Raw genomic sequence first — 24521 nt, 5'->3', positions numbered from 1 at the left:
TCCCGTCTCAGGTATCCGAGTTAGGGTTTCATCATTTGTATGGCTTCAAACCGTTCCTGTCCCAGTCCGTCCCACATACCGCACGGGCACCGCAGAACCTCAATCTGATTTCACGCATGTGCTATGAACGACTTCTGGTGCTTACACTCTTTTGCTATTCTACTGCTGGAGGAATTACCGTAAATTGTAAATCGTAAATCGGGAGTTTGCGGCGGCATCAACCATTCATGGTACTTGATCATTGACTAAATTCTGTGATCGTTAAAGTCTTTTGACAAAATTCGATAATCTTATTAATTGTTAGCGTTTATTTCTTTACTTTTTGAGTCGCTGGGGTAACAGACGTCAGGAGGCAGTTATTGTTACTTCAACCACGATCCTAATCCTAATTTGTCCATTTTACCTAACTCGGCAAGAGAGCCCGGGATACTCGGTTGCAGATCTCTCTGTGGGGCTTGCCAATACTACGGGGGCGTTATTATATGAGACAAGCAGGTCGACAAACAACATGTACTGGTTGCAGTATATTCATATGCGCAAGGCTGACCATGGAGGGAATCTCCAGGTTATTTTTAGCCTGACACGCCTTCAAGGGGTCCCGCTATGCCAGATCCAAAACCACTCTATGGAAGATCTCAGATCGTCTTATACATACTACTGGTACCATCACGGAGTCTGAAGCAGTCTCAATTTCTGCTGCCTCAAGTAAATGTATTGGGGTGACAAAAGATTGGGGCAAATCTTGGAAAACCGAAACACCGCGGAGCAACGCATAAGTTAAAAGGGTAACACGAAGAAAATGCTTCCTACCTGCACGCTACGTATAAACTCCGGGGTTTGGAAATTCTACTACTACCCTTTAATTGTCACAGAAATATTTTAACCCAATCCAGCGAAGTTCTAAAACATATCCCGGTAAAGATCAATGGGCTGCTATGGACTTTGAACACGACATTCTTCGGAACGCAGAAGTCGAAGCGCCCCGTTTCCAATAAGGGCGAATGAAGCATAGAGATATGGATGCTGATAATTGAGATCCAGTGGATCTGTAGAATCATCCACGCCTTGATGAACAGCTTCATCCATCTCTGTGTTGGTGCACTGCGATAGTTTCTTCAGGTAGACCATTCCACCCTGTACAAGCTGTCTTGCGGCAGGAGCTGTATTCTTCCATATATGAATCAGGTCTTGTATAATCCCACGGGCCCGTTTTGGGTTCATATTGTAAAAGTCCTCCAGCGCCAGTCTCCATAATTCTGCTGCGCTAACGTTACTATTTCTGTCGTCAAGGCACTGGCGGATCTGTCGAAAAAATAAGACCATCATCAACATCGTTGCAATGTCATTAACTTCCCAAAGAGCCCCGAGATAAGAAGAGCAGCCTGCCTCGAGAAGCACGTGTGAGAAACCAAGCACCTCATTACCAACAACGGTCCCCATCCCGGTTGAACATGCCGAGAAGACCACGAGGTCCGCATTACTCTGGGCCTCAAATAAATCAAGTGCTCGAACTTTTTCTTTGAGAAGCAAATTCATCGTCCACGGTGATCGAGATTCGAAGACGCCGTGTGTTGCGACGTGTAGAACCCGTGATTCGTTCAGCACCTTGCGAAATTTTTCCCGATCCATCTCGTTGGCTTTGATTGGCTCTATATTGAAGAGATGAGAGATGGCGACGGACTCTATCCCAGCCATGGGGAGAAGCGGCTCCATTGGTTTGGCCTCATATTCGGCCCAACTACTCACTTTTGAGATCGACGACACGAATTGTGACTTTTGTTGGTATGTTCTAGGCTTTCTAGGCTTATCAGCTGAGCGTTTTGAGAGATAAAGTAGAGACGAGAGGCTTGGAATTTGTGAGATTGCTTTCTGTATGCACAGAGGTTTCCCATCTAGTGCGAGTGCTCCAACGGGAAAGCCTATCAGAGGGAAGCTCATGACGAAAATAATATGATGTTTCGAGCGTATCAAGCCTTGAATTGGAAGAATAATGGCCGCAGATAATTCTTGAAGAAGATCCCTGATAGGAGCAGATGTCATATTTTGTGTCATAACCGTCACGTCTTTTGACTTCCTAATATAACTTAATAGTCTGATCGCCGAGCTCCGAAACTGTGCCGGTAAAATGTTTATCTTCTCCGCGAATAAGATTCCTTTCTCTGCTGTAATTGCTAGTTCATAGACAGCCTCAAGCGAATATGGAATCGCGATGACTAGGGCGTCATCTGAGATAGCACCGTACAAATCTTTGGGGTCAATGTTCAGGCTTATTGAAAGCATGGGTTGCTGATAGTCAAGAACGCCATCATCAGGTCGAAGTTCATTCTCTAGCATGCTCAGTTCCTGCTGATCCATTTCTGGCATTTCAATGCCTTGCATTCGATGCTCGATAGCGAGGGAGCGGAGGTGTCTCAACTTGGCATGTTTGTATATTTTATTGGTGTTATCCTCTGCCGCCGTCAATCTCTCTCCCAGTTCCTGTAATCTCAAGGAATCCAATAAAGACCTGGCGCGAGATCTTTCGTAAAAAAGTAGAAAGTTTTCATCCCAGGTTCTTGCGTGAGAATGATCTTGGAAATTATTGTTGGAAATCAGGGTTAACGGCAGATCGCTTTTTCTGCATTCCAAGCACAAGAAAATGAGAGCGTTCGTAATGTTGATTATAGGAGCCGTTGATATCATTGATCGTCTAGCTTCCTTGTCGCCAATATTACCACGGAAAGACTCAACCAGCTTCAATGCTTGTAACAAATACTTAAATCCTTTCTCTACTTCACCCTTGCGTCCTGCGATCAGGCCAGCACTCGCAAAGCGATGCCACATGTCAACCTCGCGCCAACCCCGAATATCAAAGAAATCCGGGTTCGTGGATTCAATGATATGGAGAAGTTTATAGCCTCTATCCCATTGGCCGGCCAGGACGCAAAAATATAGTGCGTTTTCAAAATGTGGTTGACTGCGAAAGTGCTGATTGGCATTTGAGGATAGCGTCTGCGTATGATGAACAGCGGCATATTTATCCAAAGTCCATTCTCCGAGTAAATCCTCGTCATTCAGCATCTCCAGATTCTTGAAAGTAATGGTTGAGTCTCCCAGTTCGATTCCTACGAGTATGCCTGCCACCTTAGTAGAAAATGTTGGGGTCATGGACACTAAAGAGGCATAAAACGAGCGGAGAACATGCTCAGCTTCATCGACATTAGCAGTCAAAATCAAATCACGATAGCGACCGATCGTAATTGAGTAGTCATCCATGATAGAGTGAGCGCGATGCAGTTTGTCAAAAAATGTTTCTTCCTTTGGCTCAGGTTCAGACACATCTTCCTTACTGCTGCTGCCACTGCGACCTGTAAGATAAGATAACACTAAGTTTACAAAGCGTTTGACGAGAGTTGGAGCCGAATGAAAAAAGTTGAAAGATGATGAAGCCCAACTACTACTGACTGTCACCAATGAGTGGCCTGCTTTTCCAAAGTAGTTGTTTAAGAAAGGATCACCGAGCGCTTCACGAAACCCGAACGTCATCGTCATATTGTCCTTCTTTAGCAATTGTTTCACCTCTGCTCTCCACTTCTTCAGGGCTTCGAAATCACCGAGATTTCTGTATACTGGACTGACAACGGAGTCATAGCTAATAATAACGTTTACCTTCGTCGTACGGAAACCTTTATACAAGGGGTCTGAGTCGCATAGTCCGTCAAAGTAATTGAGCAGTGCGTAGAAGCTTTCCGTCTGATGTTCAATCAGGTAACGTGCGTGTAGGTTATTTTGTGTCAGACTGTGAACTGTTATGGTAGAGATCATGGCCTGGAATGTACCATATTGCTCCTCCATCGCAGAGAAACATTCCCGCGCAGCTTCGAAGCACATCAAGGCCTTATTCACTTCGGACTGATATAATAAACGCCGACCAAATCTGATGAGAAGTGACCCGATGAATTCCGAAATTCCCTCATTATTGGACCTGATGCCCCATGAACCAATTTCTCTTGCGAGAGAAGTCACCGTCTTCATGTCTTCGTGGCCACTAATCAATAGCATCATTTGATGACCTCGCACAATTTGACAATGGACCTCGTCGAGATCAAATAGATGCAAGGCATCAGTGAAGTGTTCCTTTGCCGCTTGGAGAAACCCCGTTCTTTCATTTGGCGTGCATGCCGACGAATAACACTTCATATGCTCGATACAGCCTTGACGTAATCTAACAGCAGCGCGACCTCTTGGTGAGTCGCTCTTTTGGAAAAGATCGTGTGCTTGTTGGAGCAGCTTCTGTGACAACTCATCACTCTCCAAAAGAGAAAGCTTGTCTTCAGTTTCATCCCATACTTGAGACACGAATCCAGCGTTACCAGAGTATACGGGGATCAGATTGAAGGCAAATGGAGTCGAAAAAGGCGATGTTAATGCATAATCCGCCTCTAGAAGCTTGCAAGCTGCGCACCCTGCCCAGTCGCCTGAACGTTCATACTCCCTTTCTAGGGCTCGTAGATCGTCGATTCCTTTATCCGATGAACCAATTGCGAATTGCAACTCCACCTCGAGCCTCTTGAGATATTGACTGAGTCGCTGCATGCCAGCGTTTGCGCATGTCTTTTGAAACCACTGTAAGTTTTCGAATCGTTCAATCACCTTCTCTTTCATTTCTTGATATATTCTGCCTCCCTTCCCGGTCGGGTAGTTTGGATTTCGCACACGGGCGGTGCGAAGGAAGCCCGGGAAATTGATTGCTGCTAAAAGAAAAAGGCATTCAAATGTGGTTGTATCATCGACTTTGCTATCCCGTCTATATTGTGCGAAAGCCTCTGAGAATTCTTTTGACACCGATACAATGGGGACCTTCACACCCCAGGGCTGAGTAAAATCAGAAGGAATGTTGCGAATGATAGGGGGGTAGCGGCGTAACGTGACACAGAGTATCCTGTATATTTCCTTTCGGAGTCTCCATCGTGGACTTAAATTCGTGCATTGTTCTAGTCGCTCAATGTGTGTCATTGCTTCGGCGTTATTGCCACGGAGCATACACAGACATGACTGCTGTAGAATAAGTGCTGCCAGGCTATCTTCATCGTTGTCTCCGTTGAGTGAAGAGGCAATGTGCTTCAGATTTTCGTCCCCTTTACGGATATCTCCACGGTATTCTTCTGTAAAAAGGGAGCCGCCGAATGGGCTGCAGAATTGGACAAAATCCATGCGTTTATTCTTCAAATTTATGGGCTCTTCTTAACACAGTAATGAAATGTAGTTATAGATTATAGTATGATCTTTTGTTGAGACTTTTACCAACCAGGTAAGAAAGCTATACACATACTAGATAATCGATAATAGTAGTAACTAAATAGCAGAGAGGATCACCTAAAATGTGGTCAGGGCCTTTCTACGGTGTAAATGGAAATACCAAAAAGACACACTTTCCAGCAAAAATATCCATCGGTCGGCACTGGCAGATGATCAAATTGAACAATTGTACTCCGTATGCGCATTGATGGCCAGATCTTAATGTCATTCGTTAGTCCGGTGTGGCTTAACTGCCCCTCGCTTATCTTGCAGAATGATTGGAATGAAGCCCTAATGTGCAGGGTGACTGCTGCTTATTCTCTGCCGGTTTCAGAATAAGAAAGCAATAAATTAGCACCAAGATTGAACGGTGGTAATTCAGCTAACAGGGTTGGGCTATTTCCATAAGTGAAGACTGAACCAGCCAGCAGGCAGCAAGGCTTTTCCCCCTGTTAGCACGTCGAGGCGTTGCTGTTGTCTTCAGCCTTAGAATGCAGGACTTGTCCGAGAGGCTAGCAAAGCAATGCCAGCGACCAAGATACCTCATACTTAGCTTTGAATTTGCCTATAATCCCCATTAGTATGGTGCATTTTCACGACCATTATATAGTTTTTCTGGGTGAGAAGATCATCAATTGACGATATATTGTCGACATGTCCCCAAAGGAGGAAAAGTCATTCTTCCTTTACCAGACGGGGAAAGACCTTGACGCTCTATGTCTGGGTAATCTCATATTGGGAGACTATGCGAATCCCACAACTGCACGACACTATAAACATCGATTCTTGACGTAAGTTTTGCTACTCTACATACTTCGATCCCAAAATCAACGAAATCAGTTTTAGCGTCAGCAACATCTTTCCACTAACTCTGTATTAGGGATATCGAATTAGAAGAACATGCCTCGGTATCAGAGCTAACGGAATGCTCAGTTCGTCGTGGATCTAGCTACAATCCCGGGATAAGCGTATTCACGAGCGGTTTTGGGCGTGTGTCTCTTGATATTGATTTTGGAGATGGAATTATCGTGAGTGCCGCGAAGGGGAAGCGAGTGGTCCTGAAAAGGTAATTGATGATTTCGAATATATTCGGACCTCCACATAGATTGTCTACAAGACCGGTCTTAGACTACATGCTGACACAAGCAAAAACAAATATAGACCTGACAGCTTTCTGAACTCGGAGATATTGAAGGTATCAGAAGCTCAAAATGAACTACGAAAATGGGTTTCAGCAAGTCGAAGTAACCTGTTCCTCAAACTCAAGGTCTTCCGGACCCCCAAGATCTGGATGCTCACAGGCATGTACATATTTGATGACGCAACTGTATTTCACATAAAAAACCAAAGCATCAAGTCATCTGTTACTGGAGGTGGTTCAAACAATACGGTCCTTGATCTAATGTCAATCCCAGTGGGCGCATCAATCTCCGTTGGGCGTAACGAATATCTCGAATCAAGAGCGTCTTTCTCCGGCTCTCACGTCTGGGCAGCACAGTATCGACTCCTCGAAATCAAATATCTCAGGGTTGAGCCCGGGCAGGACTTTGCTGAGCTGCCAAGTTCAATTCTTCTCTATCCAAATCTCACTAGTCAAGGCGACCTCCGGGGTTCAACTGTCGCTAGTACGGCATACAAGGCACAATTTAACATCGCTGAAGAGGAAGTTTTGAATTCTGAGATGGAGAGACTGGATCTGCAGAACGAAGACAAGAAGTACATGTCTTGCCTGGAAGATGAAATTGAACTAATCGAAGAAATTCTTGAAGATGAACCCTAAAATTCTATACGGAAATGGCAGGCAATTCTTATTTTCTTAAAAATCTCGGGACGACCTTGGACATCTGTTTCTTCTCTCCTTTCTGTTTGTGGCTGCACAAGCAATCGACTCATTCTCTTGCTGAAGTCCCGACATACGGTCAGTGGATTAGTTTCTGTCTCAAACATTTGACTCTGGCCGTAGCAATGTATGTAAATGGTAAAATGACCTAATATTTATATTTCAGATTTGATTCTCTTATCCAAGTCTTCGCAATCTGAGAGATACATCTCCTTAGGCACCTTCGAGGCTAGCAAGAACCTCTCGCTCAAAAACAGATAACATCGCCATTTCCGACAAAGTGACAAGAGGAAGCACATATTGTACCCCCAATACAATATGATGTGTCCTGGGTACTGTATGTTGTGTCGAAGATACTATGATATTGTACTCAGGGGATAATATATAGAACCCTCGATACAGAGTTGCATAATAATGTTACGAATCAACCTGCATGACACTAAAGACAACTATGACAGGAAATAAAGGGATGCTTTGGTATGGGCTTGTACCGGATTAACTAAGAACTATTTACTGGCAATAAGCAAAAAGTAAATACGATGGTATGAGGCACGCATCAAGGGTCATGTAAAGATAAGAAAGATATACTCTTATCTTGATAGGATAATGATATACAAAACAATTCGATATTATTGCACAATATTGTATACCCTTATATCTGCTGCTTCAAGAAGGTAGAGGATATACGGTGTATATAATAAGGAGGACTAGATATATAAGGGCGCTCTTTTACTATTATGTTTTTTAGTTCTTCATAGTTCTTTGACATAAGTTACTTAAATATAATAGTGAGAGTCAGAAAGGTATTCATACTTGTATAGGCATCAGGCTGTACGGGAGATCTCTTCTATCTTACGTACACGATTTCTCTACACCAGATCTACTATTGTTATTCTATTTACTTAGTCTACTCTATCGACAACGACCTTCGGAACCTTTGTGTGGTTCAACCAAGCTAGTGTATCTCGAAACAACACTGTTTCATTAAGTTAGATCCAGGTCCGTGACAATTTACTTTATTACTAGGTGTAGAGCTCTAGAGATATCTTTGTAAAGTAGCTAAAGCAATGTCATGTAAGCATACAGTATAACATATTTTCTTAACTTTTTAATATTTGACTTACTAACAGCAAGAGTAATCCTCCACTCATAGTTTGACTTATTCTCTGTATGCGATTTTTCCATTTTTGGATATTAGGGGTTTGTTGCAAAAGTGGTTGTAAGGTATCTGGGTAGAATTCTGGGGTGGTGTATCATCTACCCGCGTGACCCACTTACCCGTGAAATACGTTATGTGGATGAAAAGGAATCTAGAGCCATTACGAGTAGTGTTTGCAGACAATGAAATTCCTGTCAAGTATCTGAACGTTCAGACTTATTAATGCTTCAATCAATATGGCTTTTCTGATTGGCGATCCCAAGGAGGAGTTGCAATTGTAGTAAAGCTTGTATGAAAGATCCACCGAAAAGAGACATTGCACTCCAAGACGTGGGCACAAGAATGTAAAGAGGAATTGCGGCAATTGTCAAACAGGCACTTATGACTGCTAACGTCCAACCTTCAACCCATGCAGCACGGTTAGGCCGGAGATCCTGAATTATTGGCCAAAGTGAAGTGCCTATGCCTAGGAGTTGCATTGGTACAGATGAGATGAGCTGGAAAAATTCGGCATCAGTCACGTGCCCTTGTTTTACCTCCATTCTAATGCAGGCAAAAAAGGCAGGAATAGATGACAAGGCACAGATTATCGGGACAAGAAAAGCGAAGACTGGAAGCGTTCTCTTCTGCTTGGCATTATTTTTCGATTGTCCACTTGAGGATTTAGATTGGCTTGTTCTATTTATGTCATTAGATGAGATGCTAAACGAGGAATAGAATGGACATACTGTTCTTTGATGTCGTCTGGACGGGTCGGAAGTTGCAAAGAAGGGTATTCATCCTGGAATGTGTAGACTTCGTCGATGCTTTTGCCCATGGTCTGCGTCAGTATTGATATGAGGCGAGTGGTGATCTCGGGCCCGAAACATTCTTTCTTTATTGCTTCATCGACTTTCTTATGTAATTCCAGCCACTGCCTCACAATATCTTTCAAGAATTCCCCAGTGTAAGGAGTGCCGTCCGCCTCATAATCGTCAGAATGCAAGGATTCTATTTCCGCTTTTTCGTGCTCGCTTATGCGTATATTCACCATTTCGGGGTAATATTTATTAATGACTTCGCAGTCTAACACTAGCTTCAGTCGTTCCTCGTGAGAGAGCCTTTTCACATAATTTTTGGCACGGTGATTTATTTCGCGTGACCTATCACCACCGGAGTAACTGGTTTCTGGCATTCTATTCAGACTATCGAGGTGGTTTTGAAGGCGCTGATTAACATCTGGTAAGTAAGATTTGACGTTGAAATCTGTGAATGTTTCCCATATCCACAAATTTGCTACAAGCAGAATAACGGCAATTTGTTCCAAAAGATTGATCGCAGGTGAATTTTGGTTTCCACGAAGATTCTGCGATACAAGCAGTGGATCAGCTCAATCATGAAATGGTAAATTCATCAAGCTTACCATAACACGAGACGCTTCTAGATCATGTGGACGACGTTGGCGTAAAAATGCCAGCAATTCAGTCATTTTGATTTAAGGGAAGAATGAAAAAGTATAAAGGGTTTCTCTTGCCAGGCAAAAATAGAAATTCGCACGGAAGGATATCATCAATGAAGGATGATGAAAGATGGCCGTATGATAAGGCTGAGAAGAATTGAAGATGGCTTTTCCGTGCTGTACCCCGCATCGAGAGGCCTGAGCCGTGAGGCTGGCACCTCTTGCGCATCATGAAATGCTGCCTAGTCACGATCCCAGCTAGCCATAGCCATAAACTGAGTCGACGCAATAACTTCTCTTATGGATATTTCAGAGCATACGTTATGTAGTTTTGGCAGTAGATAACACTCAACAACATCCACTATTTTAGATAAAGTGAGCTCGTTGCTTATGATCATGCCATGGCTCAACTCTAAAATTAAAAATGATAGATTTAGGGCCATATCGGTAGCGATTAACGTTATGAAAGGCTGATCCACTGATCTTTGGGAGTGTTTTCGCACAAGCCACAAGGGATAGTTAACTGAACTTAATTGTGTATATTATCAATACACGTAATCAAATGCTATGGTAACTATGAATCATGACATATGTGTAACGAAGTTACTCCATAGTTACTAGTTAGTTAGTACAGCTTTGCCTGACAGGTATAAAGCTTTCCCAATGATTCGTTAAAAGATAGTCGTCAACTGTGTGACCATCGAGCCCGAGTGAGGAAGCCGATTCCGCGTAAATCTGCCTAAATTTCGTCAATTTGGGATTTTTCTCTCAAAATCGCTTAAGAATTCGAGTAGATTTGTTTTCTGAGCTTCCATAAAGCGCCGAATACTTCTTGTCTTCTTTGAGTTCCTCCCGTGGCGGTGCGATGTATCTACCACGATACAGGAACCCACAAAACGCAATGAAAACAGTCATATCGACATCTTCCAGAGTTGCAACCCCGGTCTTAGACTCTGCCATGTTGCCGTTGGATATCATGGCATAGAGCGGCTTTGACTGGGCTTCAACCAGTGCTGTATGGATTGTTACAGGTTCTTTGTCTTTCCCAATGAGGAAAGTCAGTAACGATGATCGAATGATCCTAACGTGGTGATTGTTAGCAGACAAAGAAAAATGACGTTAATGGACGGCAGGAGATGTTTACTTCTTGAGGTCAACCATTTTGGCTGTTGGTAATGTTTCGATGTAGCGAACTTCCTTCGAAATAATCCAGGGGACTGGTTTGATGTAGAGGCTGATAACAAACAGGTTTGAGACCTTTGAATGTGCTTGTTCTCACTGGAATCTGTGTGACATGCTAGAAAAAGACATCAACGTCGTGAGCGGATTTATCTTGCTTTTAACAGTGCTGCGTTACTCTACAGCAAATAATTAGTGTAGACAAAGGCGTCACTTTTGGAACCAATTATTTTCGATTCATTGGGATGTACGCAAACAGATTCCATCCTCAATAAGTAGTCTTGAGGCTTTGATGGTAGTTTCCGCCCATACTAGTGAAATCAGTCATGGCAGCTACACATCGATCGGCGTAGTTACTGCCACCTCCAAATAGGTGTTTAGAATTATCCTTGAACGCACGGTGCCAACATGGAACCCGAATCAGAGGTCTATGAATGGAAGATTGCAAATCGTCAGAGATAAGGTTGTGAGTTTTGATTATTTGCAGACGGCAGTCAGTTCATACATTTCAACATTCTACCTAGGTCTAGTCTGAGATGGATATGCTACAGCTTGATGGCATTTTCCGGGATACGTTCTTGAATATCGTCTTGAGAGAGAATGAGAGAGAATATCCAAGGGCTTGTATTAGGATCAGAATGCAAATAGTTGTGTGATTATCCCGGCTTAATCTATTTCATAGCTAATTCCTTTGATATTGTATTTGCTCTTTTGTGATTCCCAAACTTCTCTTGCTTCACTCGCCACTCTCCACAACCAAAAGCCCCGTTCTTCATTCTTCGCCGCCTGTAAGATCCGCAAGCAATGTTTCAGTAGAAATTCAAGGGATAAGTTGAAGGTGTTTATTTCATCATTTCCATGACCAAGTCCGACCCTATTTCCGCATTTGACTCCAGGAGAACGGAAAAAGCCTCATGCTTGGAGAGAATTGGCAGCTTGTAAGCGGTATAGTGAATGACTAAGTCCCGAAGTGCTGATTTGCCCGTTGGTTCACTTCGTCCGGTGTTTGAATAGACGTACTCCAGCAGATCAAGAACCAGATGCGAGTTCTTATTTGTTAACTCGTATTTTATGAGATCGAACTGAAGGTTTGAGATGCATGCCTTGCGCAATGGCTCAATAAGGTATTTCGTTGCAAAGACGTATAGTTTGGCGTGAAAGATAAAATTGTCTTTTGTTTTGTTATTCGCCACGCTACCACCTCTTCGGGCCATGAAACTGTTCTTTATACTCTCGAAAAGATAGTCATCGAAGTCTTTTTTGGCATTTCGAGAATGATAGTAAGATTCATTGAAATCCCACCTTAGTTTCTGTAGTTCGGAATCGAAGGTCCGGGGTCGCTTTGAAATTCGACTGGATTTGGAAACATTGGATCTTGGAAATTTCTCTGCATCATTCTTTCGAGCAGGCGTCTTATATCCATCGGTGTACGCGAATTCGGAAAACGCCACAAAAGTCTCAACATCCACATCGTCTAGCAGTGCAAACCCCGCTCGAGATTCCTTCATAGATCCATTATTTATAAGTGCGTATAGGGGAGCGGAGAGCTTCTCCAACACTGCGACGTGGATTGTCAGAGGTGTTTTGTCGTCTCCAACTAGAAAGGTAAAGTGCGAAGACCGCATGATTCTGAGATTAAAAAGTTAGTGAAAGTACATTGCCATTGCAAAGCTGACCCACTTTTCGTAGTCGGTCATTTCTTTCAAGCTTGGAGTTGGGGTGGAAAGCAAGAGAAGATATCCTTCAAAGAGCGTGAAGATGAGCGAGTCTCCGGAGCACTCCTCGGATGATAGGTGGTTGGGTCTCTTGACGATGTAAGAAGAGGATTCTCTCACCAGCCGTAGGACGGTAAAAATAATGAGCCGTGTTCTGATCACGAGTGAGGTGATGTTTTGAAGAGGAAAAGAAAGGAATTTATAAGGTTTTGAGGATGAGGAGGACATCGAGAATAGTTTCTTTTTTGTCGATGAGTGATAAATAAAAGAGGAAGTAGTCAACAGAGATCGACCGAGAGTGTAGACTAGTATCGAAGACTGAGGATTCCACGAAGATTGAGGAGAGGATGAAATGGAAGTGATAGGTATGTGATCATGAGAAGGGCGTATCTGATCAAGAAGAGCTGTAGAGAGCGCAACGAATCGATGAGAAGCCGAAGACAATCAAGATTTCTTTGATTAAGCTGATGATACTTTTCGCAATCAGCTAGATACAAAACGCCACCGAAGGTTCCAAAACAATAAAGAATATCTCCAAGTCAAAGTATCTCACATGCCGAACCCAACTACAGCTTCAAAGCCTCCCTCAAGATGTCCCCCCTAAGATTTCCATTGCTCGCAACAATCTTGTCAAAACTGTCATCAACAGCCAACTTGCCAATCTGGCACAGAATATACTGAAAAACCAAGTTTCGAAGAGAAGATTCTTCTCCGAGCTCATGTCGCTCCGTCTGAGTATATACGTAATCAATCATATCAAGAACAATACCCAAGTCGCCAGGATTCATGTAGAAGTCACAAAGATCTCTGTATAATTTGCTGAGACACTGTCGCTGCAGAGGCAAGACTTGAAATTCCGTAGCAACAACGTACAGTTTCGCGTGGAACATGATGTTTGGGTTGACGGAGTCCATGGCAGGGCCATCGTAGAAATGCAGGTATCTAAACTGTTCGTAGAACTCGCGGTGAGAGGACCTTATGTTGCGTGAGGGCGAACTTGTACGAGCGACGGAACTGGTCGTGCCAGTAATTGGATATCCTCGTTGGATGGTGAAGTCATCACCATTCTCATCGTGGGCGGGGACAGTCATCTTCGCGTCGTTGGCCACGGGGGTGACATAAGTACCCTGGTATGCAAACTCAGTGAAGCGTGTGAACGTCTCGGCTTCTGCATCCTCGAGTATGATGGGCTTTTCATCGCTAGCTTGCTGGAGGATGAGCTCGGCGAGGGGATCTGATAGATTTTGGACAACTGCGGCATGGATTCGAATCGGCGTCTGTGTCTTTCCGATGAGAAAGGTGACGACTGGCGACTGAATAATTCTGATGTATTGCCAGGATTGCGTTAGTGGGAATGATACATCAAGCAGAGAGTGAAAATCTCAACTGGCTCCAGTTTGGGAGGTTTGCCATGGTCAAAGACGCGTTTGTCTCTGTTGAGCCTGAAGTGCTTCAGAGAACGATGAAAGGATACCAAATTTATCGTCTCCCTTGACTTGATTATATCAAGATCATCGGGAAGGCCCTGCGTTTGATAATGGCGATGATTTTTTAGAAAAGTACAAATTTGCTATAGACAATATATAGGGATGAAAGAAGGGAAGATCAGTCAATCGCTCTATGTCAAAGAAATTTCACAGGAAGCTCGTGAATGGTCTTGCGCAACAATCGCCTATTGCAACCTAGAATAGACACATAGAAGAGAAATGACAAACATGTTTCATTGTAATTATACATAACTTTTAAAAAGTCTGGTCTTCTTCATCTAACCTAGATTGCGGCCTACGGTTCAGCAACTCCCCTCAAGCTAACCCCAAGCATCTCCTTCACAAACTTGGCTGTGTTGCTTAACAGGTCGCGGATTTTGATTTCTGCGCCTTTAAGCTCAAGCTGGCAGCAAGAGATGCTGAGGAATAGCTGAGCCTCTTGGGTGGAAAATTCGACTTTTGCTTCCTCGATGCCTGCGCGCAAAAGCATCAATTTTTCGGGCTTCACATTTCGAAAATTGGGCTATTGCACAGCAAGGAAGTGGGTGAGGTCCGCCGCTTCACCTTGACCGAACGGTTCACTGATTAAAATTAACTTGTCGATGGCCGAGAGTATGGGCGCCTCTCTGATGACCGGTCGGAATTCGTCATCAATGGTCTCCATTGCCTTTTCGAGGACTTTCGCATGCGGACCAACACCAAGATTTTTGAGCTGACATCTGATCTGTTCAATAGCAGCGGTTGTAAGGTCGGTCTGATAAGCCGGATCCGCCTCACCAAGAGTCTTGTCTGGGCGAGGGTCCTCAACACCACAGACGCTCTTCGCTGCCACTAATTCATGCCATTCCGTCTTCCGACTACCGACAGAAGTAGCGAAAGTCCGATATTCTGAGAAGAAGTACGTTATGTCGGCGCTCACAATCTGGGTATTGTAGAGTTTGGTAACGCTATTCTGCGTGTGCAGGGCATACAACTTGATTTGGGGAGGTCGTTTCAATGTCAACGGCGTAGCGACACGCAATGCAACATGATCCTTGTTGGGCTTGATGTAGTTGGTCGGCACTGTGTCAACAACCGCTTCCGCCTTTGAGATTTCGGCGCTTTTTCCCTTGAAATGTTGAAGGGGAATTACCCCGACCACGAGGTATTTGCGTTGGCCTCTACCCGGTTCCACCGCCTCCGCCTGTGTATCGATGCTGGCTGCACGCGGAGTGTGTTTGGAGAGAAAATGGGAGCATGGATCATACGCCGTCACAAACCAAGGATCAGGACGATCCTTAAACGCATTATCCAGCTGGTATGCGTTGCCTCTCGGTGTGAAAGAGTAGTCGCGAAGCTGAACGCGACCAGTTGAGGACGACATGGTCAACGATATGAATTTCGCACTAGTTACACCCCTCAGTTTGATAGTCCACAGAAACATGACAATCCCGTCGAAAATAAGAGAGGAAAGAACTGAAGAACTTACGATGTCAGCGTCGCAGGTGAAGTGATGATCGAGAATGACGAGAACAATACAGTCATCAAATCGTATTTGATTCTCTGTGGGCTGCCTTATGCGGTGAACGTGCAAAGTGAGCAGTAGATGACCGTGTAATTTGATCTTGTAAAAGGATATCCTGTGGAAGAGAAACGCCTGGATACCTGATGTGAGGCTGAACCAAGACAAAGCGATGGTGTTGACTCGAAAGAAGTGAGGCAAGGCCTTGGAATGCAAGGTTTGAATGAGAAATTTTGAAGCTAAGGAGATGAAAGTCAAACCTCAGGGGTCACGGGGTCTTCGTGATATGAAAGGTTTTGAAATTTCAGTCTTTGGACGAGAGGATACAGAATCTGAGATCTGACAAGATGAGCTTGCCGTTGACGAGGAAAGAAAATTTTTAAAGTGTTCTCAGAATCTTGACGTTGGAAGCAGTGTAGTTTAAAAGTGAAATGAAAAAGATCAAATCTCGCTTTGCAACATCCAGAAGACGTCAGGCTCTTCAGTTCTCGCAGGTGTGCGGGTAATGAAAGAGGTAAACAGAAACTCAAGCTACTATTGAGGAAAGTTTGGAGCTATTGACAGAGCTTCGTATGGACAAGTGACGATACAAAGCATACCTCCCAGGCCGTTCCAAATTACAATCAGGCATCTGTAAGTTGGAATAATCAGGATACCAGTTTGGAGCTACTCAAATAATAACTAAATTTCCTTTGTTATACCAATGAATACACTGGAACTTTAATATCCCATTCTAAAGAGCTTCCATTGCAAGAAAACACTACATACGCGTTATGAACCTTGCTTCCTGAACATACTATCTGAATTAAACGAATACACAGTTGCTCTCTACTCACGTACGAGGCCTCATTCTCGTGTTGAATTTAGTTTGTGAATCCTCCCAATCCTCAACCTAGTGATATGCACGCTCATGTACAAATCTAGAATACGAATCTAAATTGAGTCTACGAACGAGCCTAGATACATACGAGATTGGTGGTGGACGTGCTGTTGGGTTGTGTGTATATTTGTGAGCGTTGATACGTCTTAGCGCTATTATTTGTTTATAATTACACGTAAAATACGGCGCAAAATTATTAGAAATATGGGTAATTCTAGTAATATTACTGTCACATATCAGAGGCTTCACCACAGCGTTACCCGTAGCCCACCGTCATGTTACAGAGATGCGTCATATATCAAATCTCGTAACGATCACACATGTATTAACTTTTTCGCCAGATCACAGCGCGCTGTAATATCACAGAGCTGTCACCCAGGCCTTACGAAAATCAATATATTTCCGCTATTGATAGGATTCAAACCCAAGCGCTTTTCAAGAATACCATGATCCTTGCGACACACTCAATTACACCATAGATTTTCCTCCACGGTTCATGACTGGCTGGCCTCACCCACGACGAGGCCCTGAGGGGAAATTTGGCCACACCTCCAGATTCTCACCGATGACGAGCGCGGTTGTTGCGAGATTCCGACAAGCTAGACGGCGATATCACAATAGAGTCGGATCTCTATCGGACGAATCCATATAGATCTACGACCGTTCTCAACCCCCTTCCTTATCCCGTGCATTCCGTCAGCTGCCTCAGACAGAAACGCAGCCATACATCACTCTCTATCCAGATATCGAAAGAATATTATTGGATCATGGATTTCCTAGTATCCATGGCGCAGCCAGAGAGGCGGATGGTATTTGGGAGAGCAAAGGAAAACTTAGATTTTTTCATATGTCTAAACTTGGATATCCTGGAGCGCAGGACCAATGCCGATCTTCCTTATTAAGTTTCATGAAGGTGAACTTCCTGAAGTTTGGGACGCGCAAGAAATGCTATCCGGGAGTTTTTCTACACGAAAGGAGTTGGAACCGATGTTGAAATCTTATTCAAGGAGTATTTTCGACAGTTGACTTCATCCATATGTCCTATACACAGTGCCGTGTATGTCACAATGATGCCGAAAGTGCGACTATTGATATCTGTACAACAATCTCGGCGATATTTGAGAAAGCTTGTGTCTTTCTTATATCAGATTCGGTTTGTCGAAGGTGACTCCGACTATCTTCTTGTATGTGAAGCCTTCATTGATTTTCGACTGGTCAAGTCTCCGGTCAGAGCTTTTGATACTCACGAGCTGCGACCCTGAGATTAAGATTTCATTTTGCCCAGGATGAAATCGCAAATATCAGCAATTACTTGGAACTTCTGAAAGGTGAACGAAACCGGAAGGAAGAATCGAAAGATCATCTTAAGTCCTTTGGAAGCTCCCCATCAAAAATCGCCCACGTTGGTGCTGATATCACCAGACACAACTCAGTAGTTAATCACTGGGAGGATACATGTACTACCTAGATATAAGACAATTTTATCTATGTATCCCTACCTAGATAGGGTACGGTTCTTAATATATATCTTCCTTAGATTGATCACTATTTTAAACAAAATATTTTGTAATTCTGTAAGAGGGTTTTGAGACTTTCCCTCTGAGTATAATATATACATAGCATCTGCATAATATCCCTATTAAATAGAGTGGTATTATACATGTAGAGGCTATGGAGCCTAAAATACAAAGTAGGATTTATGTATTTATGTAGCCTGTTGACATCTTCGCGGCTATATGGAGCTAAATAATAAAACAGCCGCACTGGACGTTAAATAGATATACTAATCAACTAAGAAATCATCTATATTTCATGTCCAATGTCTCAATTGATTACTTCAATGTTAACAGGATTAGGCTCTTGATACACCAAGCACATCAAGCATATTAACAACCATTCCCTCTTCCCCTCTCTGTAACTGCTACTTGTGTTTATTGATGCTTGCTATGTTACTTTCTTATACATTCATATACATATTACCATGAATATCCGATCTTATGTAGTTCTGCATTACCAAGCGCCGGAAACAGAACCCTTGAGTCAAGTTGGAAGTGGGAGTTGTTGACTAGGTATTTCTATTTCAGGAAGTCACGTGTGCTCGTTTGACATACTAGTGACAATTTGCCCTGGACAAACAAAACACCCAGAAAACGCTTCGACGCGTCTCAGTCTCACTTTATTTTCTGAGCAGTAGTCGTCGACCCCTCGGGTATTCTATTTCTGACACGAGCTCATTTGCAACAACATTTTTCTTCATTTGCACCAATACGAAGCACCATTGTTAAGAAGACGGATAAGAAGCCCTTAGGTTTCGACTTCTTCAACTTTTGATATTGCCTTGACAGCGACAAGGTGAAAGGACTGTGTTCGACGCCAGCATCTCTTATCACGCGTCATCATGCAGGCCCTCGATCGGCGAGAGATCCTGGACAAGCTGGAGAAGTTAGTAATTTTCACATTCGCCAGTTCCTTTCAAGGTTTTTTACTTATTTAAACTTCTAGGATAGTTCTATCAACACACTTCACCTTCCTCGTTGGACGGGAAAGTACCCCAATCACCATACATGCAGATGTTGTGAAGGACATCTCAGCTCCTCTGCATGCGATGATCAACAACGGAGTGATGATAGAGTCAGCCACCAAAGTTGCGGTTTTGGAAGACGTCGAGGTCAAAGTCTTTCAGAAGTTTTGTCAATTTGCGTATACTGGAGACTATACTGTTGATGAAATTGATCCTGATAAAGAGGACGAAGTAAAGGATTCGGCAGACACCACCGCTCAAGACAGATCTGACGCCAAAAATCCTTCAATTTTCATTAGTGAAAGTCAGGCCAAGACATCAAACACTCCCTCTACGCCCATTTCCCGACAAATCAAGACCACTACTCGTCGAAACACAACTACATCTCCTGAATATCTCCGGTTAAGAACTCGGATTAGAGGACAGTTTCAAAAGCTCAGGCACAGCTACTCACCGGGACACCAGTTGAATTATATCGCAAAAATTCATGTTGATATTTTCATTTTTGCCAACAAATATTTGATTGAGTCATTGCGGCGCAAGTCTCTAGACTATCTCCACTATGAGATAGAGAATATCAAACCTTGCCCGACACCCAAAACGATCGTGAGTCTGCTTACATATATTCACGACTGCACGACACCCTTTGAGCGCGTTGGTATGTTTGAGATTCGTGAATTGATCTATCGATATGCTTCTTGTCATATCATGGATGTGGCCTCCGAACCATCTTTCCAATACCTTATCCGTGAGCGGCCGTATATTGTACATAATCTCTTCAAAGCACTGACTATGTAGCGTTCTATGCTCCAGAAGTGGCTTTCAAGGAAAAGCCCTCTAAGGACTACTCGGTTGGTCGAAACGGTCATTAGTCTTGGGATGATGAGACTTTGGAATTTTCTCGCACGGATTTGCTTATGCCATGTATATAATACGGACCTGAACTAGAACAAATCCATCGTACCTGAAAAAGCTAAAATACAAACCAAGAGCTTGACTTACCATCTAATAATTATCCGACTCAGCTATTCAATCCCCTACTAATGCTTATGATCACCCCATGGCCGATAAAAGTCCAAAAAGCCGTGATTAGGGCTTCCCGGTTAGGGCTCTGTGGAGTCATACGTCAACGACTCCTCCGTGTGCAATGCAACCTCAACTATCTACCTTCCTATTCTATACGCAATTTAATGAATTAAATGAATATTCATTACAGAATCTAGACTCGGCACTTCATCATGACTCGTTTGTCATCAGAAAGCACATGTCTAAAGAAAGTTACTGCTAGCATTACTCATGATCCACTTCATATTAAACAAGCAACCGCTAGACCGGAAAATACTTAGTAGCAGGCAATTAATTAGAACACGAGGCTAAACGTCTTATCCCGAGTGGCTTTTTGGTGATGAAGGACGTGGATGTTTAATTTAGTTAATATTTATCTAGTCTCACGTTTTTTGATAACCTGACTTTGTTTATAAGCTTCGTTCCGGAAGCTGGAATTTTTTTTCTTTTTCTTTTTACTGTTCAGCGATAATTCAACAATATCACGATTCTTGCCAAAATGAAGTCCATCGCTCTTGCGCTTACAATCGGCGCAAAGTGTGCATTGGGATTGGGTCTCTCAACACCCATCCTCCGCTTCACCGACAAGGGCACATTCCAGATTTCGGTATTCTCGGATCTGCATTACGGCGAAGGTAAATCAACCCTTCAAACCCTAGACGAATTAACAATGTGAATACTGACTATTCCACAGCCGAAGACCTAGACTGGGGTCCCCAACAAGACATCAACTCAACCCGCGTCATGAACAGTGTGCTAGATCAAGAAAGTCCCCAACTCGTCGTACTCAACGGCGACTTGATCACCGGGGAAAATACCTTCAAAGCGAATTCCAGCCACTACCTCGACCAAATTGTGGTGCCACTTGTAGACCGCAATCTTTATTGGGCTTGCACCTACGGTAATCACGACAGTCAATTCAATCTCTCGCGGCAAGAAATCTTTGAGCGCGAGAAGCGATACCCAAACTCCCTGACGCAGAGCATGGTTCCTACGATTGGTTACGCGTCTGGTGTGTCTAATTATTATTTACCAATTTACTCGGCTGATAAGGGCGACAAAACACCGAAGGTGATTTTGTGGTTTTTTGACAGTAGGGGAGGTAATCAATTTCAAAATGTCGATAAGAATGGCAATGTCATTCCTGTCGATGATTTTGTTGATCAGTCGGTTAGTAATTTTTCTCCACGACTCAAATGATGGACTAGGGGCTAATGGTTTTGGAAGGTTGTCGACTGGTTCACCAAGACTCGCGACCAACTCAATAAAATCTATCACAAGACCATTCCGTCACTCGCATTCTTTCACATCCCCGTCACAGCTATGCTCGCATTTCAAGACAGTCCCGGTCCCAACTCTCACACCGCGCCCGGTATCAACGATGATGTCCCGCTTGCTGCGCAAGGTCCATCCGATGGCTCTTTTGATTATACGGGACAAGACAAGCCTTTTATGAAAGCTCTTGTCGAAACGGAGGGATTGATAGCTACATTCAGCGGACACGATCATGGAAATGACTGGTAAGTTCCCCGCCCCGTGTGCGCAATTCAGCCGTCTAATCCAGGGTGATAGGTGCTTTAAATGGAACACCACCCTCTCCGAAATGGACATCAAGGGTGACGGAGTCGTCCTCTGTTTCGACCGCCACAGTGGCTATGGAGGATATGGAAGCTGGACTCGCGGATCACGACAGATATTGTTAGACGAAAAGACACTGGGAAAGCAGACCGATACATGGGTCCGTCTCGAAGAGGGCAGCATCTCCGGCGCTGTGACTCTGAATGCTACCTATGGCCAGGATTATTATCCTGCTGCGAAGGATACCACGACATAATATAGACTAGCGTAATTGAGTTAGGGTTGTGCGAGCCTCGGTTCGAAGGGCGTCCAATCATGCGTCTGGTACTTCGTCCCCGCACTAGCTATATACCTATGCCATGTTGTTGACTCTGACTTCATCTCTTCTTCATTTCTACAAGCAATATATATAGACCTACGATCATCAGACAGTCACAAATAATCATACACATACATAATGTCTACAGATTTCATACCGCCACCACCAGATCCAGCAATTCGCGGCTCATCGCCACCTAGCAAGGACATCCCTATCGCACCACCACCCTGGACCCTCAAAGCCAAATCCTGGATGTTCATCTACAGCGACCCAAGCGTCCCCGAGCCAACAGCCTCTAGCTTAAATCCCAACGACGCTGCCGAAATCTTACAGGATGTACTAACTCCCGGCTCGTATCACCCCATGGAAACCATCCATCCAGATGCACTCCGCAAACTCGACGATGGTAAACCGCAACTCAACGGTATTGGGAGATTAGCAAAACTACTTGCAATAATCCGATATGAGGATACAGACGTTGGTCCGTATGATGAACTTATCGTCATGCCGGGATATTTTGTAAATCCTCACACGGGGAAGCGGAATGCGAGGATTAGTAATATTTATGTTTCGACGGATGCGTCAGTCTGGAATGGGAGGAGAAATTGGAGTATGCTTCTTTCCTCTATCTTGACTGGTGAATTTGTCTAACGTGTTGAAGATATCCCGAAGCATAAAGCACGTTTCGTCTTTGAGCCCGTTGGTAAACGGGACCAGATATTAAAAATATACCATCCAGAGGATAGCGCTGCACCTCTCGACCCGAACAGACCATTTTTTGCGGCATTATTGAAAGGCTCTGCGTTGCCAAACTTGCGTCTACCAACGATGGCACCGGCTAGTCTTATGCAACCGCCCCTCGCAGTGCCTAGGTATCCCAAGAATTCGGCGGCTACTGCTGCTGTGATTGGGACTGATGATGCCGAAAACGGGCGAGAGAATCCTTGGCTAATGATCACGCCGACTTATAAGGGGTCTTGGGGTTTGACTTATATCTCAAAAGCGCCTACTGCGCATAACGCAGAGAGTTTGGAGTGGTACGGTGATGGAATCAGTGTGCCAAAGATGAGTGTATGGTCTGTTGGGGGTTATTTCGAGGGGGCTATTGACTTTCCAGCTTCGAAGATCGTGAGCTAGATAGATTATACAAAGTCATCAACCTACATAGGTAGGTAGCATCGAAATATCAATTCCACGGCATCGACTGCGTCGACACTTCACCCCTCCCCTCTCCATTACCACTAGCTCTCGACGGCTCCTCCGGCGCATTTATATATGAATTCGGCCTGTTATTCTCCTCATTCGATTTCGCCGCATTATATTTTTTGAATGCCTCCTCCACCAACAATCCGACCTCCTTTCGGTTTCGTCCAATAATGCCAACTGACAATAACGACTCCGTCTCCTCAATCCAATCCTGTATCTTTCTATACCCAATCTCATCTTTCTGGATTCTATCCGGAACACCCTGCCCACTAACAAGCGCCAAAACACCCGCAATAACCGTATTCAGCGCCCCCAAAATCGTAATCACAACACCATGATCATTTGCCAACGGGCCCAACGCCGTCAACGCCGCTCCGATAATAATCTGTGCAAAATGGCAGAACAATATGACACACCACATGGCGCGAAACTGCCACATTTTGTTTCGCTTGCTTGTGATAACGGCTCSGTAGATGCCGACGGCGCGGCGACGGCCTTCTTCCATGCTTACGGTGTCGGCAGCGGCGAGGTCGTAGTTTATTCCGATTGCGCGCCGGAATATAATCAGGTTTTCGTCGTCGTTGTCGCGGGGTGGGAGGCCGGCGGGCATGGGCCAGGACGGGGTGTGTACTGGTTTGGTGGTGGTAGGTCCCGCGGCGTTTCCTAATGAGATTCCTCCGCTAGGGTTGATGGGCCTGATATCTATGGGTGGACCGATGGCTGTGTTGATTCGGGGTGGTATGGTGTCCATTTTTTTGTTGCTACTGCTTTGTTGTTGCTGTTTTGGTGCTTCGTCTTGTTTCTTCTTGTCTAGTTTCGGGAGTAGAGGCGATGATTCCGTAGGTTCATCATCGTGGTCATGCACATCAATATGACTGTCCGCCATTGTTATCGAAGAATTATCGCTTCCGTTACACAACTTAACTTTGCGGAATACTGAATAGGTATTGTTGAGGAAGTTCAATGGTGTCACTTAAGTAGAGAATCTGTAAGACTGCGACAGTTCCACAGTCTCACCATTTTTATTTCTAGCAACACCGAGCTACGCGCGCAGGAGGCTGGATTTATACTTCCAGCCACCATAGCTGCTAGGCTTCTAACAAAGTCAATGATAAGGAAGTGTATCACCGGACCCAGCCTAGTCGCACGCTAAAATGAAGATCGTGCCGGTGTCACAGGGCCAGAGCTCCCGGGGGCTGGCGTGTTGGCGGTGTTATTCAGTTGCAAGGCTCGCTAGTCGCTCAGCCGCGGTTCAGGCTGTGAAATGGCGTAATCGTAGCAACGTTTGTGGATGATGATTTTCTTATCATCTGATCATGAATTGCTCCAGGAACAGGTTTGCAGATCAGAGTCTTG

General features: G+C 44.2%; 7 protein-coding genes across 7 annotated transcripts; 4 read left to right on the top strand and 3 right to left on the bottom strand.

Moving 5' to 3' along the window:
• Positions 1–933: 933 nt before the first annotated feature.
• BHQ10_010200 (uncharacterized protein) lies at positions 934–5193 on the bottom strand (the record flags this gene model as incomplete). Its single annotated transcript, XM_040872805.1, has 1 exon — positions 934–5193. The coding sequence occupies one exon, from the start codon at positions 5191–5193 to the stop codon at positions 934–936; it is 4260 nt and encodes a 1419-aa protein (XP_040738702.1).
• Positions 5194–5931: 738 nt separating this feature from the next.
• BHQ10_010199 (uncharacterized protein) lies at positions 5932–7057 on the top strand (the record flags this gene model as incomplete). The annotated part of the gene is made up of 3 exons (XM_040872802.1): positions 5932–6068; positions 6158–6343; positions 6406–7057. The coding sequence occupies 3 exons, from the start codon at positions 5932–5934 to the stop codon at positions 7055–7057; spliced, it is 975 nt and encodes a 324-aa protein (XP_040738701.1).
• A 4678-nt stretch (positions 7058–11735) lies between these two features.
• On the bottom strand, positions 11736–15458 carry BHQ10_010198 (uncharacterized protein; the record flags this gene model as incomplete). Its single annotated transcript, XM_040872801.1, has 5 exons — positions 11736–12522; positions 12574–12762; positions 13179–13921; positions 14421–14569; positions 14660–15458. The coding sequence occupies 5 exons, from the start codon at positions 15456–15458 to the stop codon at positions 11736–11738; spliced, it is 2667 nt and encodes an 888-aa protein (XP_040738700.1).
• Positions 15459–18874: 3416 nt separating this feature from the next.
• On the top strand, positions 18875–19795 carry BHQ10_010197 (uncharacterized protein; the record flags this gene model as incomplete). Its single annotated transcript, XM_040872800.1, has 2 exons — positions 18875–18918; positions 18979–19795. The coding sequence occupies 2 exons, from the start codon at positions 18875–18877 to the stop codon at positions 19793–19795; spliced, it is 861 nt and encodes a 286-aa protein (XP_040738699.1).
• Positions 19796–20561: 766 nt separating this feature from the next.
• On the top strand, positions 20562–21896 carry BHQ10_010196 (uncharacterized protein; the record flags this gene model as incomplete). Its single annotated transcript, XM_040872799.1, has 4 exons — positions 20562–20697; positions 20757–21232; positions 21290–21582; positions 21635–21896. The coding sequence occupies 4 exons, from the start codon at positions 20562–20564 to the stop codon at positions 21894–21896; spliced, it is 1167 nt and encodes a 388-aa protein (XP_040738698.1).
• Positions 21897–22097: 201 nt separating this feature from the next.
• Positions 22098–23096, top strand: BHQ10_010195 (uncharacterized protein; the record flags this gene model as incomplete). Its single annotated transcript, XM_040872798.1, has 2 exons — positions 22098–22569; positions 22621–23096. The coding sequence occupies 2 exons, from the start codon at positions 22098–22100 to the stop codon at positions 23094–23096; spliced, it is 948 nt and encodes a 315-aa protein (XP_040738697.1).
• Positions 23097–23145: 49 nt separating this feature from the next.
• On the bottom strand, positions 23146–24051 carry BHQ10_010194 (uncharacterized protein; the record flags this gene model as incomplete). The annotated part of the gene is made up of 1 exon (XM_040872797.1): positions 23146–24051. One exon carries the CDS (start codon positions 24049–24051, stop codon positions 23146–23148), a length of 906 nt encoding a protein of 301 aa, XP_040738696.1.
• Between the last annotated feature and the right edge of the window lie 470 nt (positions 24052–24521).

Source organism: Talaromyces amestolkiae, assembly GCF_001896365.1.
Source record: "Talaromyces amestolkiae strain CIB chromosome Unknown scaffold30.1, whole genome shotgun sequence".
Classification (NCBI taxonomy): domain Eukaryota; kingdom Fungi; phylum Ascomycota; class Eurotiomycetes; order Eurotiales; family Trichocomaceae; genus Talaromyces; species Talaromyces amestolkiae.
This window is presented reverse-complemented; position numbering and strand designations above follow the sequence as displayed.